At 44.8% G+C, this 19,266-nt stretch overlaps 1 protein-coding gene across 1 annotated transcript in view; it reads left to right on the top strand.

The window, feature by feature from the left end:
* The window catches only part of LAMA3 (laminin subunit alpha 3), an 881,606-nt gene that overhangs the window by 773,301 nt on the left and 89,039 nt on the right, over window positions 1-19,266 (top strand). Inside the window, exons 51-54 of the mRNA XM_085605753.1 lie at window positions 3,187-3,297; window positions 3,424-3,535; window positions 13,761-13,919; window positions 18,606-18,802. Coding sequence (XP_085461879.1) covers window positions 3,187-3,297; window positions 3,424-3,535; window positions 13,761-13,919; window positions 18,606-18,802 — 579 coding nt within the window. The remainder of the gene's footprint in view (window positions 1-3,186; window positions 3,298-3,423; window positions 3,536-13,760; window positions 13,920-18,605; window positions 18,803-19,266) is intronic.

The following is a 19,266-nucleotide window of genomic DNA, read 5'->3' as shown; positions in this document are numbered from 1 at the left end:
TGGGCCATATACAGCGCTGGGGACCTCCCCGGGGCCGGCCTGTGGGGGACCATGGGGACTGCCACCCCCTAAGGCTGGCTCCAGCTATCTCCTGAGGTGCCCACTCTTTGGGAGATAGCGGTTTGCTTTTTCTTGGCGGGAGCTGTGACAGTTCCTGCCAAGCAAAAGTAAACACTCGGCTTCCAGCAAGCGGGAGCTGTCAACCTGCTCCCTCTTGCTGGAAGCTGAGTTTTCATCTCTTTCCCTTACCTCAGACATGTGGGCAGTGAAAGAGATAAAAGTATTGCTCCCGCATGTAGAGAGCTGCATTTCCAGCAGCTCTCTGCATGCGGGAGAAATTCTGGCTCCTGCAGGATGCGGGGAGCCAGCTGGGACTGCTGGGCCCTGAGGCCCCAGTCCCTAACATAAACACTGGGTGACCTGGATGGGGCCAGGGTGGGGTCAGGGAATCCCGGGAGATATGGGCAGGCCCTGGGGGATGAGGTCCCCGGGGGCCAAAATCGTGCAGCCCTCACTCCCCCATTGAAGAACGGTGGCCGGGTCCCGGGGGATGGAATCCCCGGGGTGGCAGACAAACTATTAGCAACAAAACATCGAACATAACAAATGTTACTCTTTTGCTCTGCCAGAAAATACAAGCAAACAATGAGTTTGTAAGAAGCAGCTACTCGGCTAAGATTATGGCAAGTGGCTAAAAGACCATTGTGCTCTTTGCAATTAATGTACCACCAATTTTACGTGCACAAAAAAAAAACCTTCATAGTACTGCTGAGGGTCGATGACTGTAGTCTGTTGGTGCCACTAAAAGATACTCAATTAGTCGCACTGTACCCCCAACTGCTGCCCTGGCTAAACAACTGCCATTCAATGGTAATTTTTCCGAATAGCCCATAAGGCTAAACAAAGTGTCAAACAAACAAGAACACCGTGCTGCCTCCGTCGAAACTGCTAGTCCCTTGTCTGCACTCTATTCCATGGGTAACACAGCAGAGCTACGCGCTCACCCCCTGGACACACCCAACCTCACCTCACCACTCTTCCCTGTGGTAACCAATGGTTACAAATCGCAGGAGGCCATGAAATTCAAAAGCAGACGCAGTTGACCACAGTCCTTGACTGGTCCAATCCAGCCCGCACCTGTCTCCGGGGCCTGTGAGCTTGCGCCTTGGCGCCTTGTCGAAATCTCTTCTGTAAGGACTATGATGAGTGGGTTCTTTCTTGTCTTTCCTGGTGACAGCGGAGTCCATGGTTCTCCCTTTTAATTACTATGAGAATGTAAATGCACAAAATCACCTGCAAGCTCTGCCCATTTGGCCTTGCCCCGTCCACCTTAGTAGTATGCAACGGGCTTTCTGCCTTTTCGAAGGTTGATGCACAGCTTACCAAAAGGCCCCTCAGTGCATTTCCCACAGATTTTGGTGATGCATTCTTGATGAAGAGGAATATGAGGACATGAAAAACCAAAGGTTACAGGGACGTTATAGTTAGAAAATAACATTAAAAAAACATAGAAATTCACTTTAAAAAACAAAGGTTATAGGACGTTATAGTTAGGAAATAGAATTTTTTTTAAACCTTAGAAATTCACTGAAACACCCAAAGTACAGGGACATTATAGTTTATCTCAGATTTCACTTGTTCAAAACCAGTGAAGTTCAGCAGTAATAGTTACCTGAGCTAACTATATCTTAGACCCCTGCAATGCACTGCTCATTACCTCACATATTACATCACTCATGACATGGCCAGTGACATCACTGATGACATCTCAAATGTCATCATTGATGACATCATCCACAGAACCACTCACATACCCACTTGCACCCTCTGATACACCCATTCACTCACTCATACAACCACTCACATACCCATTCACAGATCCATACAGGAACTCACACAACCACTCACTCATCCATAGACCCACTCACTCATACAGCCACTCACACAACCACTCACTCACCCATACAGCTACTCATACAGCCACTCACACTGCCATACACTCACCCATACATCTACTCATATACCCACTTACTCACCTATACAGCAATTCACACACCCACTCGCCCACCCATACAGCCTCTCAACATGGCTACTCACTCTCTAATGTAGCCACACACACACTCACTCACTCACCCACACAACCACTTACATAGCCATTCACACATCCATACAAGCACTCCAACATCCTCTCACTCACTCATACAGCCATTCACACACACACTCACGCTAATGCAGCCACTCACACACCAGCTCACTTCCCAAACACCTACTCAAGCAGCCACTGACTCACCCATACAGTCACTTACATCCCCAGTCACTTACTCATACAAGCATTCAGACACCCACTCACTCACCCATACAGTCACTCACTCACAAACCCACTCACACAGCCACTTACTCACCCATACTGCCACTGACACACCCACTCACTCACTAATACAGCCTTTCCTTCACCCACACAGCTACTCACGCAAGTTCAAGGATAAAACTTTGTTCAGATAAAGAAACTTATGGATGTTTAGTAAGATCCATTGCTAATCCATAACCTAAAAAATTCCTTTAGAACAATGTCAGCTGAAGGAACCATATATTTATGATCCAAAACCTAAAAAACACTGAAAATATACAGAGCCGCATAGTGCCAACACAATTCACTGCTCTGGACCTCCCATATAACGTCAAAGGTAACATCATATATGATGTGATCAGTGATATCAGTGGTGACATCACATATGATATCATCAATTACATCAATGATGGGTAGCACATATTACTTTCCATCAGGATGAAAGCCTACACTAACACCAACAGCTAATATGCATCCTCACTGATATTCCATACAAGCAGAAGCTGCAGTAAAACAGTAAGCAAATAGTTGTCCCCACAAAGGAAAGGCTGTTGCAGTTATACCCTGAAATAGCAGCCATCCTCAAAAATATAAATACATAACTATGCCTGCAATGTCAATAGAAAACAAATGCTTCTCACGTTAAAAATATTCTATGGCAATGGCTTTGAAATAGTTGCATGTGCAAGGTACATAGATATAGTTTAGAAGCTGGGCGCTAGGCAAATCCTACCATGGTTGCTCTTGACATCCTGCCATGGGTTGTCACATTTTCACATTCCCTGGCCTAGAAATCCCACTTTCCTGACCTTTGCCTGTATGTTTCTGTCTCTTTGCAGGCCCTGCTTAACCGTTACCAGAGCAGCATCTCCAGCCAGCGCTCTCAAGTGGATGAGTTTGACAGGGACCTAGTCAATCTTAATCTAGAGGTGAATGTTCTGCAGGAAAAGGTGAGTTGCTGTGCAGGCATAAACTCTCTCCAAGCATTAACTCTTTTCTCTACCAAAAGGATGAAATTTGTCTTTGATCCCTTTTACAAATGTCTCCTCACCCACTTGTTGATATGCTTTCTTTAGGCAGGAATGAATCTGCAGAGAGCACGGGTAGTGTACGCCAGCGCCAACCAGACGCACCAGAATGCACTGAATCTAGTTTTGAAAATAGAGATCCTCCTTAAGAATGTCCAAGGTAAAAGCTTGTGATCTTTGTGTTTTTGATAACCATTATTCCTTCAATAGTATTTATTGTTTGAGTTCACAAAACCAGCTTGCATTTGTGCTTTTCTGTGTTAATCCAGCACTATCGCCACCATACCTCTTCCACTATCTGGGTTTATTGCCAGTTGACTGTTGCTGCCAGCATAAGTCGTCAGATTGTGTCTGTCTTTAACAAAAAAACACTATTTTAAACTTACCTCGGGCCTAGCTGCAGAGTACAGTATGCAGCCATGACTCAGAAGGTCCACTCCCCTTTTGCGCTGAAGGACTGCTCAACTTCATCCAACTAGACAGGAGGAGAAGCATGCAGCGTCCTCATTCGCTCTAATGTTCCTGAATAAATATCTAGGAAAAGAAACACTTTGCTGTATTTCTCCATAAAGTCTCCTCTTGCCACCACCACACTCTAGACACATTACTTGTCACTGACCTTCTTCAATTTGATAAAGTCCCCCCATTGCCACACGCAGCCCCCATTTTTGCTTTCGTGGGGAATCAAATAACACAGGGAATCTTTTTTTTTTTTTTTTTTTTTTTTTGAAACCGTTTATTACAAAATTCAAAAAATATACAAAGATGGGCCTACAACCTTCAGGCCGGCCGCTAGCAAGCAAGAGGAGCATGTGATACAAACAATAGCGCGCATGCCGCGGCAAAGGGAAATGCACAGGAGTTAGAAGCGGTGGTAGCCACACCATCCGGACCCCACATAACGGTTTCATTTTAATATAAATAACAACAAAAAACAAATCCACAAGGCAACCCACAATCGGAAACAGCAGCATGTGCTCCCCTAGAGGGGGGACCCTACCAATCAATAGGAGTATCAAGGGGGGGAAAAGGTCAAGACGGGGATTAGGTGGACTCAGTGCCCGGAACCGGGGAGAACACAGGGAATCTTGATTATGAATGTGCACCCCTCTATTGTGAAGTGGAGGTACATAACCGCCTGTATCAACACTTTCCAAACCTTGGATCACCAGGACTAAAACATTGTGAGACCTTAGGACATTCTTCAATTTCTTCATCTTCTAGTGTCTCTAAAGAGAGTGGCTGCTAAGACATGTTGAATGTCCAAGGCCTCTTTCCTGGTTGAGCAGACCCCTTGAATGTTATAGTCTGCCCTTGATATCATCAGCATGTTCCTCACTGCCTGTTCCAACACCACCATTGAAGTTAATGTCCTCCAACTTTTTTATCATGGTATTGACTGTGGACTGGAGATTATCCATCTTTAGGTTTCGCTTCCAATTGAAAACAACATCACCAAACTGGCAGTCCTCCACACCAGTAATCGGAGAAGAATCTTGCGCATTTTCTGGCTGCGAACCACCTCCAACCCGGAATTGCTCATCAGATACAAGCAAGAGAGCATGGGCATCATCATTATGAAAAAAAGATGGAGATTGATAGGACACACTATAAGAAGAAAACAAGACACTTTCGGAAGAACAGCTCTTCACTGGACCCTAGAAGAAAAAATGAAAGAGAGGGAGGCCAAAGAACGCCTGAAGGTGAACAGAGGAAACAAATGAAGACCCTTAAACACACCTGGGGCACCGACCAAAACACGTCCAAGACAGACAGAAGTGGAGTTCCTTTATCGCAGCCCTACATATCAGTCAGCATAACGGGCAGTTAGTAAGTCTAAGTCAAATGGCATTGTACAGGGACTCCTTTATGCTAAACATTCATTAGATCTACCAAGAAAGATCTATAGCGTCTGTTCCAGCGCTGCTTGGTTGGTGATGGGGTTAGTGGTGCACTGGTGCTGTGCTTCCTTCTCACTAGCTGTTCCTTGGCAATAAATCGTGCCTTGCAGGAGTGCTATAAGGGTGTATGTTTGGCAACAGGTACAGGGAGACATGTGGCTGTCTGTCACAGGATACGCAAGAGCATTGCTTGAAAAAGTTTCTGGATCCAGTCTGGCTCTTTGGGAGTATTCTTACGTGAGGAATCTGCGGTTAGGTGGAGTATCCACCAGAAAGGTAATTTAAAAAGGTAAGTAACTTGTTCTTTGGGATCAGCCATGTCTGTATTGTTTTTCTAAATTCTAAAAGGCTTTCTGTTATCCTTATTCTCTTTGGAAGTAAGTTTCAGAACTGCATGTCTGTACAGAAAAGGCACCCTATTCTTTAAGTGTTCTGTGTGTTTTTTAAAGGATAATGATCAGAAATAGAGCAAATATGGATCTGAGGTTTCTGCTTTGAGTGCATTGTTTGAATTTAGATTGTACAAAGATTGGTTCAGTCCTAATATTCATCTTGTGAGCAATGCCGGGGGCCTTGAAGGAATATCTTCCTGTGACTGGTAATTAGTGTTGATCCCTGAGAACAGGGTTCATATGCTCTTTTCTGCTCAAATTTAGGATTTGTCTGACGCTTTTCTGGCCACCACTCTGAATCTGTGGTGCCTGTTCATTAGGTATTAGGGGATCCACTTACAGCCCACTGGTATATAACAAAAGCAGATAATAATTCCAGAATACTGTCAGAAAGCCCAAGTAAGAGAAGATACATAGTGCGTTCTCATCGTAAAGAAGCATCTTAGTTCACTTGGCTTTGGAGTGACGTTAGAGTCTATCTTCATACTGAGTTTTTTAACCAATTTAGATGTGGTTGGTAAGGGTCATATATCTTATGTCCTGCGGATTAGAGAATACAGGATCGTGATGCATCCACTGATCTGTGGCAAAAAAACATTCACTGAGGCGTTGGGTCTTAAGTTCTAGAGTTTATTTGAGATCTGTTTTGGGTGATCCGGTTAGTCTACTCAGAAGCAACAACAGCAGGCGCTATGTTCTTGGTGTGTCTCACAGTCAGGGCTGGTGCAGTCATATCACAAGACAAAGTAAGAGTCTTAGAATATCCCATTGTGGTTGTGCCTAAATATTAGAACAAAAAGTATTTTCAATGTATGGGGAGAGCTGCAGCCAGCGTATTCTATTTTGCCTAGTGCACTGACAATTCTCACACTGGTCCTACCCCAGTATATCCAGGCGGAGTGGGGACTGCCTTCTCGTCTGTCCAGAGCTCCTAATTTGGATGCTGAAGACCAGGATGAGCTGCAAGACATCAGCCAGTGTATTAGGGAGTGCAACACAAGGCAAGAAAGATGTCAAGTTTCAAAACTATGCAGCACATGCTTACATTTCTGATTGAAACCCCATAACCCATAAACGGCCAGAGTAGGAGAAAAAGCTTGAAGTGGTGTAAGTGAAGATGACTTCATTATTATCAGAAAATCTATTTAAGAGACAGGCTTGTGTGCGCTTGGAATGTAATGATTACCTTTGTTTGCACTGTAATGAGGGGCAAGTCCTGGTAAAATGTATCTCATGCAACTTTGTGTTTTTAGCACTGAGGTACTGTGACTCCCAACTTACCTTGGAGCACCTCACTGCCATTTCTTCTCCTTATTATTAATGCCCTGTTTGTGCTTGACTTCAAGCTGAAAAGCCACAGTACCAGCAAACAAATCATTTCCCTGATCTCAAGCCTCATATTTTCAGGATATCAACATGTAATAAATTTGCATACAGTGACAGCAAGCAGAAAACATTCACAGAGTGAATGTCCTTAATATCTGAGAAAAACACCAAGGTGATGGGTGGAATGCTTGTAGTCTCTGTCATTGCCAATTTCTCAGGTCACATTATAGTTTAGTGTTTTCACCCACTATGCCACTATAGACAGAGATCAGCTGTATGGGACTACGTCTTGGTCCTCCCCTTAATGTCTGACATGTCTCAAACCCACCTGCACCTACTGTATGTTGACAAGCCTTAAGCTTGATGATTAGAGTCAATAGAATCTATTTCTTGATTCTTATTTTACTTTCTAAGGCACTACAAGCTAGCAAAATGGCTCAAGGTCTTAAGCCTTTGATGCTGACACCTGGTCTGAACTTGAGGTCTGGGCTGAGGCCTAGCACCAACCAGTGCCGCCCTTTTTGTCTGGGCACCATACACTGCTCTGATGTTTTGGCTCCCGCATGGGCGCTTTGGGTTTGACCAGGCTCTGGAAGGCTACCCCAGCAAGGCAGCATTACAGAACAACATTCTATATTGGTCATGGTTGATGCCTCCTCTAATCATTGTGGTGCAGGTTGGTGTCTGCAGATATCAGTGGTGCTGCAGACTCTGCCAGCTGGTGTGAGAGGTGGGTACCAAGGATCACAGGCTGCTCTTTTTGGAGCCTGTGCGCAGACGAGGCATTTTCTAAACTGACACTGGTGGGCATTGTTTTTTACAAGAACAGCATGATGTTTAAGAACCTGAGTCCCACTTGGACCTGAAGGTGAAGTAAGCGAACAAAGGCTCCCTAAAAGGCGCCATTGGGTCCAACACTGGCTGTATTGCTTGAGTGCAGTGGCAACATCACAAAGAAGAAACAGAGAAAAGACACTCAGAAACAGAGAAAAGACTTCTTCTTACACCTGACCGCTCACAAAAAGAAAGGAGCCCGAGAAGGAAATGGTGAGGAGACTACGGCAGGATGCTGGTTAATGCCTAACTGGTTCATGACAACAGACGACATATAAAGATTGACCTGAAAAACTGATTTTTATGTTTTTCGAATTATCCAACTTGATGTGCCATGCACTGTGTTATGTGGTCTTCAGGTACAGAGGTCCTCTTTGGTGTGGCTCAGGCAAAGTTATCTTACGCTACCCTCAAATCACTTGGTTCTAATGTACATTTGGTTTTATGTATTTTTTTACACTGAAGGTTGGTAACTCCTTCTGGATTAAGCTATGCTTCTAATTCAGCTAATCTTCTTTTATCCTCTTTATTTCTAATTTACCTCTGATTTTGTATCATTTTCCTTTATCTTCTGATGGGAGTTGGTCCATGGTAACTCTCCCTTTTTACATCCTATACCCCCTCCTGCCCCTTTGTGTAACCTTTCCAGTGCTTAAGTTGTAAAAGAATAAGTGTCATGGCCCAAAGTTTTGCTCAGAAGCCCACAAACAGCGCTTTTGAAAGCTTGTGTGCCAAGTACCAAAGCTGAGCGATACCAAAGGGGATGATGGACGGAGCGTTTGAGCAAATCAAACACTCACCCCTAGTCAACTGATCTGGGTTTAATCCATCATCATTCTTTAGCTCACTCCACCACCCCAGTTCAGACATGGCCATATGCAAATCAGTCTGACGCTGTGCCTCAAGGGAACAGTCCAGCCCGAACTGCCAAGCCATGTCTTCCCTGGACCGGAAACAAGCATCCTGGGACCGGTTTCGGGTTCATAACCCTCATCAGCCAGGCTATCTTGAATCCAGTGGCAAAGTGAGCAAGGGACCCACGTTTGGGCATACCCTGCCAACTTAGGGCAAACAAAGCGATACCAAAGGGGATGATGGACGGAGCGTTTGAGCAAAGTACCAAAGCTGAGCACTCTTGTTTGCACTTCAAGCCTTAAAACACCAGCCCACCCCACCTGCCCCTTTATTTCACTTTTGCATGTTGTTCTTCCTCACTGCTTTCTCCCTTTGTCAGTGTTTTTTCCATCTTACAATGCTTCCTTCTTTCCTCCTTGCACGTCCTTCTCTTGCTTGCTCTGAGTCAAAGTCTTATAGGGAAAAATAAGTGCTGATTCCCCAAAATGGGGCCCACTCTAAACCAATGACTCCAGTTAAGCACTGCTTCTAACCTTCCAGTACTAGGAACCCCTTCCTCTTTGGTGTGCTCCTTTTTTCGATCAACATTCTCATGTTGAAACCTCTTTCCATCTCTAAGAACTTTCCCACGAATTATTTTGAAGTGCATGTAATTCGAGCCAAATGATTTGAGGAGACTCCCTTACCTCTTTATCAGCGCAACATTCTCAGATTAGAGCCTCTTTGTCCTGGTGAACACTTTGACCGGCCATCTTGCGACGGCCAGCATGACATATGCAGTGTAAACCTCTGCACCTAACTGTCTCAGACTGCTGGGTGGAGAGCAGGCACAGGCCTCCTGTGCCTGCTGGAGTGTTGAGCCAATCCTGGTGCTGCTCTCATGCTGCTCATCTGAAGCATGAGAGCAGCGTCAAGATTTGCAGAAGGGGGTTGTTTGAGGCTCCATGAGGTGCCCTGGCTCTCGCTGATGCCAGAAGAATGAGGAAAACACAGAGAGCAAATCACAGGTAAGTACATTTTTAATTGTTTTTAAATTATCCTTTTGCCAACCACTGGGTTTTTTTCTCCGTCCCCCTGATGCCCCTCCAGTTTTGAGGGTCACTGCCTGCCACTGGGCAGGAGCTGATCCAGGCGCACCCCGGGCCACAGGCCTGACTTGTAAAAGCAATGCCAGGGCGATAATGTGGACAGACCGATGGATCAGATTTTTGAGGGGCGCGCCAGTTAAAGCATGAAAGAAGCTCCTGAAATTAAACATGGTACCCAAACGGGTTATAAACCCGGAGCGTCAGTGGGTGCAATCAATAGGACAGAGAATTAGGGAGACAGGTTGGTGGCAGTGGATGGGCCGAGAAAAGAACAATCTGCGAAATCTATTACCCCCAGTAAGCTAAGTGCAATTCAACAAGAGAAGTGTCTTTGCCCGGGGCCAAGCTATGAGATCGTATTTACTAAATAGGAGCTTGGAAAATGTGCTGTTTGCCTCCATCCTCCTTAACCCAAACCTTCCCTGTACGTATGTGGTATAGTAGGAACCTAGCCAATCCTCTTCCACAACAGGTGAGAGGGATGTTGGGAACATTCTACTGGCATTGTATGATCTATCCATGGTAGTCTGACCTAGACCAGGGTGGGACTAGCCGTACCGTGCATCGGGCCTTTCCCCAGGAGGCTGTAAGGTTGGGGTCTGGTTTTGCAGCAGTGGGGGGCAGTTTTTAGGTCTCGCGCCTAGCGTTGCAGTGCACAGCACTGCTTGCGCAGCGAGACTTCATCTAGGGCTTCTGAAAGCTGACCACACGCTGGTGCGTGTGGTTTTGTTATCATTGCAGGCTATTGGGAGTTACGTGCATCTTTCTAACAAAGACAGCATGCAATTGGTCAAATGCGGGCGCATGTCCCACATTTGCCCCGCCCATGGCCTATTGGTGTCTGTTACCCGCACGTCTGACATCTGTTTCGCATTATCGTGCCCAATAATGCAAAACAGATGTCTCGTTGTGGCATGCGCGGGCGCACGACTTGCGTGCTTGTTTGTTTTTACCAGCATACTTCTATGCCACATGCCTTGTCCCAAACGGATGCAGTTTGCCAAAGCTGGTGTTCTTTAACAATAAGCAATTTCTCAGGATATCCCCACATTGCGCAAACCACGCCATGCACTCACTTTTCCTCCCGTCATTTTTTAATCTTCTCCTTTTGGAATTGTAACTCCGCCCAAAAAAGAATTTGGGTGCTATTTATTTCTGAATTTGGACGCATCTAGTGGACTACAACGCTCGACTGCTGTCCCGTATCAATTTACGTGCTTCTTTTGTGTCCTACCAAACAGGCTTTTTTTATTTATTATTTAAGCTAAAAAACAAACATCTTAAATTATGAACAGTACACAGCACTTTAATCATCTTGTCAGGCGTTGGTCACGATCAAACTACACTTAAACCATTAGGTACAACGAGATATCGTCGTTCGCTCACATTTTTTTCTCTTCATATTTTCAGTCTACATCAAACAAAGTGACTTAGTCAAACTTCCAATTTGGAATCTTGGCTGCATACTGTAATTCATTGGGTTTAGGCTGCATAACGTCTACTTTTGTAGATCTATAGTTTAGAAACAATTACAATTGTCGGGTCAAGTTCGTGCTATATAAAACTCCATAAAATAATAAAATTACATGGCATACATATTCAGTCAAACTATAGACCTAATTGACTGACCGTTTAGAAATGGCATGCTGTACTGTAATAAGTACATTCCACTAACTGTATCCACCTGTAATTTAAGGTGTATTATTTACTTGTGCGAGTGTACTGTAGTGCATACCTTATAAAGATTGACCTGCTGTTCGTTTTCTTAGATCCGAGGATTGTTGTAGGAACGATGAGCTGCGCTGACCAGCTATGAACGTACATTAACTTATGCATGCCCCTAGGTCAGTTCACTGCGTTGGACCTTTGAGTTGTAGTAGAAAATGATGTGCTGCAATATTCTGCATCGATTCTTTAACTTGTCAGGCCTGGGATAGGATTTCAGCGTGCAGTAATCCTCTGCATCGGGCCTCAGTTAAACATTGCAATGCTCGGTTTCAGGTAGAGGTCAGTGATTGCTGTGGTGCATGTGGCAAGGTGCGCTTTTCATTTCCCAGCTGCAAGCCTATGATAGCAGACGCGAGTTTGAGGTAAGGGCTTAGTGTTCCCGTCTTCTAGCGCATTGGGGGTAACCATAGTCAGATATCCACCTTCCTACATAGCGTATTATAGATGTTTTTATAGTTACATGACTCCATACTCGAGGTTATTGTGGAGTTGTGATTTAAAAGTACAAGACTTAAACCCTGATGAAATGCGTTTATTGTTTAAGTGACATGCTGCAGTCCTACCACAATCGTTGATATGATCTTAGGAACAATGATCACATGCCCCTTGGCTGTTTTATTTATTTCTCATAACCTATTGTCCGTGTCCGATTGAAGATATCGGTTACAAAGAGGGCCTTGTGTCATGACAGAACTGTGATAACGAAATGAATCTCGGTTGCTGCATTTACCGCCCATTACCATGTTATTAGAGACATGTGACTAAAAGCAGTCGAAACCTTCTACGTGTCCTCTGAATTACTTTCTTGGGATCCCTGCGATTTAGGGTGAGGGCCTGTTCCAATGTTCTGGACCCCTGGTTTGCTGATAGGATTAATGTACTGAAATGATGACTAAGCCACGTTTTACGGCAACACAGTTAAAATGAGTTCAGTCTTCAGGTTGAAATCTAGATCTGATGCTCTGGGCAAGCTAAGTACTTGTGTGTGACTATACCTACACATCTTGATGTGCCTGCCAGGTCTTGGTCATGTGTGAACATGCAGCATGAGTTACCGTGGGCTGGTCTGTCATTGAATATTGGGTGTACAATTGCTCCACTGATGGGTATTTGCTGTATTTAAAAGCTTGCATATGTTGTGATGAGGGTACACACAACTGTAAAAATCAAATGGTGACGAATGTTATACCAAAGTTCGACATTTTGTAAATCAGAAGTACCATAGATACTGTATTCTCTCATGATTACTTTGCCAATCTCCGATTGGTGCAGCAATATTTTTGCACAAGGCCACTGTAATTGATTTTGTGAGCAGTGGTGGGTGTTTGAGCCATAATGTAGACTGGCAGCTGTGTTCTTGAATGTACAAATTGGCTCGTGTTTGGTGCACTTTGGTATCTTCAAAGGCATATTTTATATTTTTCCAGATCTGATATGCACATTTCAATTTATCTCTAGTTTGAGTACACAATGTAGCAAGTATATATTAAAAAAAAATACTAATGTAGTTTTTACCCCTTTATTAAACGAACAAGCATTTGCAATGCAATAGGTCTCGCATTTACGCGAGTTTAAGCTATTGGCGTTGTAAATGACAATGCCTTTTATTTATGTTTTAAAAACAAAAATAAAAGGCATTGTTATGTGCAATGTCAATAGCTCAAACGCACGTAAATGCGAGACCTATTGCATTGCAAATGCTTGTTCTACTGGGGGCCGGTTTTGTAGAAGTGCTGCAATATCAACCCCAGTAACAAAAGCATAGAGCATGCACAGCCTCCCGGGGCCAGGCAGGGGCTGATCGGAGAAAATTGCCAGGACTGTTTAGGCTTGCCAGTCTGGCCCAGACCTAGACTACGAGACTCCAAACCTTTGAATTGGAATGTACCCTTTCTTAGCTGAAACCAGAGTTAAAATATTCGGATCCATATTTTGTTTTAACCTGGAAGTATTTCATTACATTAATATTAATATCTACAGATGCACTAGCATACAGAGGACTTCCGGTATATTGTTTCCAGAAGTAACCTTTTATATTGCAGTTAGATTAGACAAACCCATTAGGCCCAGAATGTCTTCGTCATTTTAAGCTATTGGGAAAATATTCAAATTGATAAAGAAATTGCTAAAAAAAAAATAAGCGTGTGCGTGTTTTCTGCTGCTTTGGGCGGCATATGCCTTGGCTATATTAACCAGAATGTACAAAATGGTCTCTGAGTGTGGGAGCTGGTTTCCACTTGAACGGTCTTTTCTTCTTTTAGTTCTGATGGACGAGATAAGAACAAACTCCGGTTCCTTGCCCTCCGTTGACCCCGCATGCAAAATGTCGGAAGTCGAGCGGATGATGAATGAAATGCGGAACCGCAAATTTAACAAGCAGCAAAGGAACGCCGACAAGGAGAGAGAGGAGGCCCGAGCGAGTAAGTGCACCGCCACCCAAGCTCTGTACAGGCCTTGCAGAGTTTCCCTTTTATGACATGGACCAATTATATGCCAGAGAAAAATGGCAACAATCTTGCTAATACTTGGAAAGAGCTCGCTCGTTTCTGTGTCTATTTTTAATAGAGAAATATGTATAAGTGAGGTGGAGTGTTTTTACTGATTTTCTTTTCCGCGTCAACTGCATCTTGAAAGTTTCCGTGCAAACTTCCGGGCACTCGCTGGGTGCATCAGTCCTGCTCTCAAAGGGGTTTGCTGATTTTCTACTCCAAAATACCAAATCACGGCAAACGAACATCAAACTATAGCTACTTCTGAGACATAGCAAAGTCACTCATGCCAGCCATTTCCTCCCTGACAACCCTATCTTCGGTTGGGTGGCCCGCTGTTTTGCTGTACCACAACTTTTAAGTCATGTCCATCGCAAAATACATATTGCAATAAAACATTGTTGCACATGTAAGGAAACATTCACTCCTTCCCTTGATTTAATTGGTTCTAGAGAAAATGCAGCGAGAATTGTGTGCAGTACAAACTACCTAGCATAATGGAACACTATGACATTCTGCAATAAGTGTGCTGACATCACAGATATTCTGGTGGTGGTAAAATTCATTAAACAACCTCTTTTTTTGTTTTACAAAATGTGTTTATTTAAATTCTAAAATTTAACATTAGTTCAAAATGTGAGGAATATCTTACATAACCTGATTAACATGTCTTGCCATATGTCTCAGCTGAAAGACCAAGTTTCACCCCCCCCCCCATTAATAAGTGAAAAGCTATAATGGCTTGAGCGGAAGGTATTAGTCATTTTTAATGTATATTGAATTAACAAACAATTGTTGTTGTACTCATCTCTAAATCAGATAAACTGCGCCACCATGTGGCAGACTGTAATAAGTGCCGGCGTTGATAATTAATGTCACTGGAAACCACCTCAAATTAAGCACTGATAACACTGAAGAGAAAGAGTGTTACTAGTTAGTCCCTTAACCCCCTGAGAACGTCCCCATTCAGGCACAGGAAGCCACCTGATATCAAGTCCTAGGATTTTCCTTGCACTGCAATAAGTATAGCATATATCTCTTCACGTGCATCGTGTCAGTTCTGCTTACAACATTACCTATATTATGTTAATTGCACTAGTAGAGCGCACGGTTACCCTGGGGTGTCCTGGCGCTAAGAGCTGGTTACCGGGGAAATTGAGTATATACTACTGAGAGAAGAGCCATGTCTTCAAGCCCTTCCGAAAGGAGAGGAGATTCGGGGCATTCCTAACATGAAAAGGAAGCTCGGTCCAAGCTCTAGAGGCACAGAGAATGAGACTCCTGCCTCCCCAATTGACTTTTTTAAATGTGGGGACTTGCACTTGTTTGGCTACAGTAGACCGTAACATTCTTCCAGGGACATACCATTGGAATTTAAGCCTAAAGAACTCAGGACTAGCTCCATTGATGGCCTTACAAACGGTGCATAATGCCTTAAAGCGAGTTATTTGTTTTGGTAAGTTTATTGTCTACCAATACCCCAAGGATTTTGACTTTCCTTGTGGGTATGGGACAAGAACCAAGGTCCTCCGGCCACCACTCAGGTGTCCACACACGAGGATTGTTCCCAAACTTTATGACCTCGGTCTTGCTGGAGTTTAGTCTTAAACAATTAGAAGACATCTAGCGCGAGATTGCAATCATACAGTCATGGAAACATTCCCCCGTTTCCTTTTCACCTCCCTCAGTCAATGACAACACTATTTGCGTGTCGTCAGCGTAGGAGGTGAGCTGGAAGCCAAAGGACCTGATAACTCCTGCCAGTGGTGCCACATATATATTAAAGAGCGTTGGGCTGAATGAAGAGCCCTGTGGCACCCCACAAGGGAGTGAAAAAGGTTTGGACGTACTACCATCCAAATCCACAGTTTGCGACCTATCAGATAGGAAAGATTGTAGGAGTTTCCAAGCTCGACCTTCAACTCCGATATCAGACAACCGGTCCATCAATACTTTGTGATGGACCGTGTCAAAGGCAGCAGACGGGTCCAGCAGAATCAATATGGCATTGCCTCCCCAGTCTACGGCCTCTCTAATCTCCTCCGTGGATTTCAACAGAGCCAGCTCAGTGCTATGGTGTGCTCTGAACCCATATTGCGATGGGTCCAGAGAGTTGTTAAGCTGAAGAAATGCACTGAGTTGGATGTTCATTGCCTTTTCCACATTTTTGGCAGGGAAAGGGAGCCATGAGATCAGCCTGTAGTTGCTGGGATCTTTAGGGTCCAGAGTCTGCTTCTTCAACAAAGGAAGAACAGAAGCTTTCTTCCAAGTTTTGGGAAATATGCCTAAGATTTCAGTTTTCAGTGGATTTAAAAGGAAGTCTCATCTAGTTATCAGTGCCAGTACCACAGGTTTTCTTTTGTGAAGCTTCCAATGTTTTTCTCTGTTCACTAACGTGTCATGGGGTCACAAAACACTTGCTAGAATGCACCTTTGCACTAAACAGAATCTTTAGTGGGTAAAAGACGTAAACCCTGATTACAGTCGGTCAGATTAATTGTGGTATGTTGGTATATGCAGTGACTCCTGTTTGTGTGATAAACACTACCGTCCCCCCTCCGCCCCCACCACCACCACCACACCGCTGCGCGTATTGTCCCAGATACATTTCAGTAGGTAAACCTCCTCAGATATACCAGTAGGAAAATGCCCAGTAAATAAGGTGGCATGCGAATTTCGGTGTGGAGAGTACCAAAATCCACGTTTGTGTCCCATTTTTAAGGCAGTAATCATTATTGGGTGCTCATTATCACACTCAAATTCTGAACTCGGCGGTGTGGACATTTTTTGGGGTGGATAAATACTGTACCCTTTTCCAGACTTATCAGGGCTTTTGTGGTAAGGGCTACACCACCGGAAATACACATCAAAAACACAGAACAGACGAAAAATAACAAAGCATCTCATAAGTGGGCAGCAGAGGCGCAACTAGAGCCAAATTTCGGGGGGGCTAAGAAAAAATTTCAGGGGGGGCTGAATCTTTAAGCAACAGGCAGAGTGGAGCTGCAGGGGCTCTTAGAAAGGGTGAAACAACAGCAAGGCCTCATTAACATGCAAATGGTCTTTTAAAGACCTGTGAAGTGCTCGGGTGCGGCTGTGTGTGTGCCCGGGAAGCTGTCTCATCCCGGGCTGCCACACACGGTGGAGGGGGGGGTGCTGAAGCCCTTTAGGTCCAATGGGTGTTGCGCGCCTGGTGGGCAGTAATGTCCATGAAGTGACAGACTTTCCCGACACCTGACCGCGGTGAACAGGAGGGGATGACGCTCTGGACAGGGACCAGTAACCACGGGAAAGTAAACTGGTATAGGGAACAGCAGCTGGAAACTTCTCTGCTGGCTGAGGAGTTAAAGGACTGGGTATTAGTGAGCAATGGCATAAAATAGAGCAGGTAGGGTGTGACCTTGGAAGATTAACAAATGGGTAGACATGTATGTGTAAGAAGTGATGATTGAAATGCATTCATCTCATGATAATGGGAAAATTGTAAAGAGGACAACGAGGCAGCACTAAAGCTGTACTTTTCCTGTTGCATTGCTGGAAAATTCTGTTCAATGTTGTCAGCTCAGTATGAATTAATACTGTTGGATTATGGTTGGGAAATAATAAGAATAATGAAGCTTTTTCCAAAAAGAAAAAAAAAACATAGGGGCAGATTTACAAGCCCCTTGCAACACTTTTATGCCGACGTTGCGTCACTTTTGTGACGCGGCGTAAACCATGCGCCACGTTGCAACTTATTTACAACGTGACGCATCTAGGCAGATGCGTCATGTTGTAAAGCCCTGTGCCACATGAAACCTGCGTCAGGTTTCATGTGGGCGTTCTGTCGCAGGGTGGGCGTTCCCTCGCAGGAAAGCCCCGTAAAACTGACGCAGTGAAATCTACAAGATTTCACTGAGTCAGTTTTACGACGCTGCTGCGTCAAATTCTTACGCCTGCTTGAAGCAGGCATAAGGAGTGACGCACCACGTTGAGTATGGGCGGCCCCTGGGCATTGCAGGAGTTGCATCGCGCTTGCGACGCGACTCAAGCAATGCGCCGCCTGTACGCCACAAGATGCGTCACGCATCTTCCCCTCCTTGCACCATGGTCCGCCGCATTGTAAATGCGACGCATCTGTGGTGGCGCAAGGGGGGGGATTATGTGACGCATCTGTTCTGGCGCATCCCTGCTGATTTGCAGAGATGCGCCATAAGTTGTAAATCTGCCCCTTACAATTTAATCAAGGCATTCTGTACATCTATGTCGAATCAGGCACTGTGTAGTCATCAGGTCTGGTAAAAAACAAAGTAGCCCTTTGGTAATACAAGTAGTAAGATCATCAAAAGAGAAACATGAAACGTAGCATTTCATGTGACAAGAAATACCCACATGTAGTACAGTTTCCTTGTCTGTGTATTACCTCACAATGGATGCCATAGATAGTGCAGTGCTAAAAGTCTGCTTGCCTCGGAAACATATACCTCTAATAAAAGTATAACAATACACCTATACTACACCTCACTACTTGTATTTTATACATGATACACAAATTAACCTAGCCAGGCGTGTTGGCGTTGCCAGTGCTTGCTGTTATCAAGGTCCTGTGATCCGACCCGGTGTGTTTCTTTCCCACAGTCCTGAGCCGCGTGAAGTTGGCGCTGGCGGGGCAGCACGCGGATAACAAGAACCTGGCTAACCGCGTGCGGGAGGCCCTGGACGAGTACGAGGCAAAAATGAACGACCTGCGCGACTCTCTGAACGAAGCCACCGGCCGGACGAACGAGGCGAAGAACATAAACCGAGACAATGCGGCGCAGCTGGAGGACGTGAAGGTAAGTCCGCCATGAATGCATGAATGCGCGCGCTGACAGACAGGATCAGCGCACCTGCTGCCCCGAGGCGCTGTGCGTGCACGGCGCGCTCGCTTGAAAAGATTGCCTGACCACTGCGTCACGCTGTGACGTGGGTACGAATGCGCATCCCAGGTGTTGTGGTAAACAGCAAGAGCCTAATAGTTCTAAAAGCATTTGGCATGTTTACATTCAGCGTACTGCGTACACACGCATGGCCTGGATTACAAGTGCAAGGTAAACACAAAAGATGAACAGGCACTCATATATCTATTTATTCATTTTTTAACGTTGCCCCACGACGATTTCATATTGTGCACGGCTAAGTCATACTGAAAGAGCTCAGGGGTGGTCGTTCCAGGAAGGGGATGCCCGGGAAAGTTTGGGGACACCAGCAATCTCGAGAGTCTGAGGATTTTCATAAACATTCTCTGGCCCATTTCCAC

Source organism: Triturus cristatus, chromosome 5_1 (assembly GCF_964204655.1).
Source record: "Triturus cristatus chromosome 5_1, aTriCri1.1, whole genome shotgun sequence".
NCBI lineage: Eukaryota > Metazoa > Chordata > Amphibia > Caudata > Salamandridae > Triturus > Triturus cristatus.
This window is presented reverse-complemented; position numbering and strand designations above follow the sequence as displayed.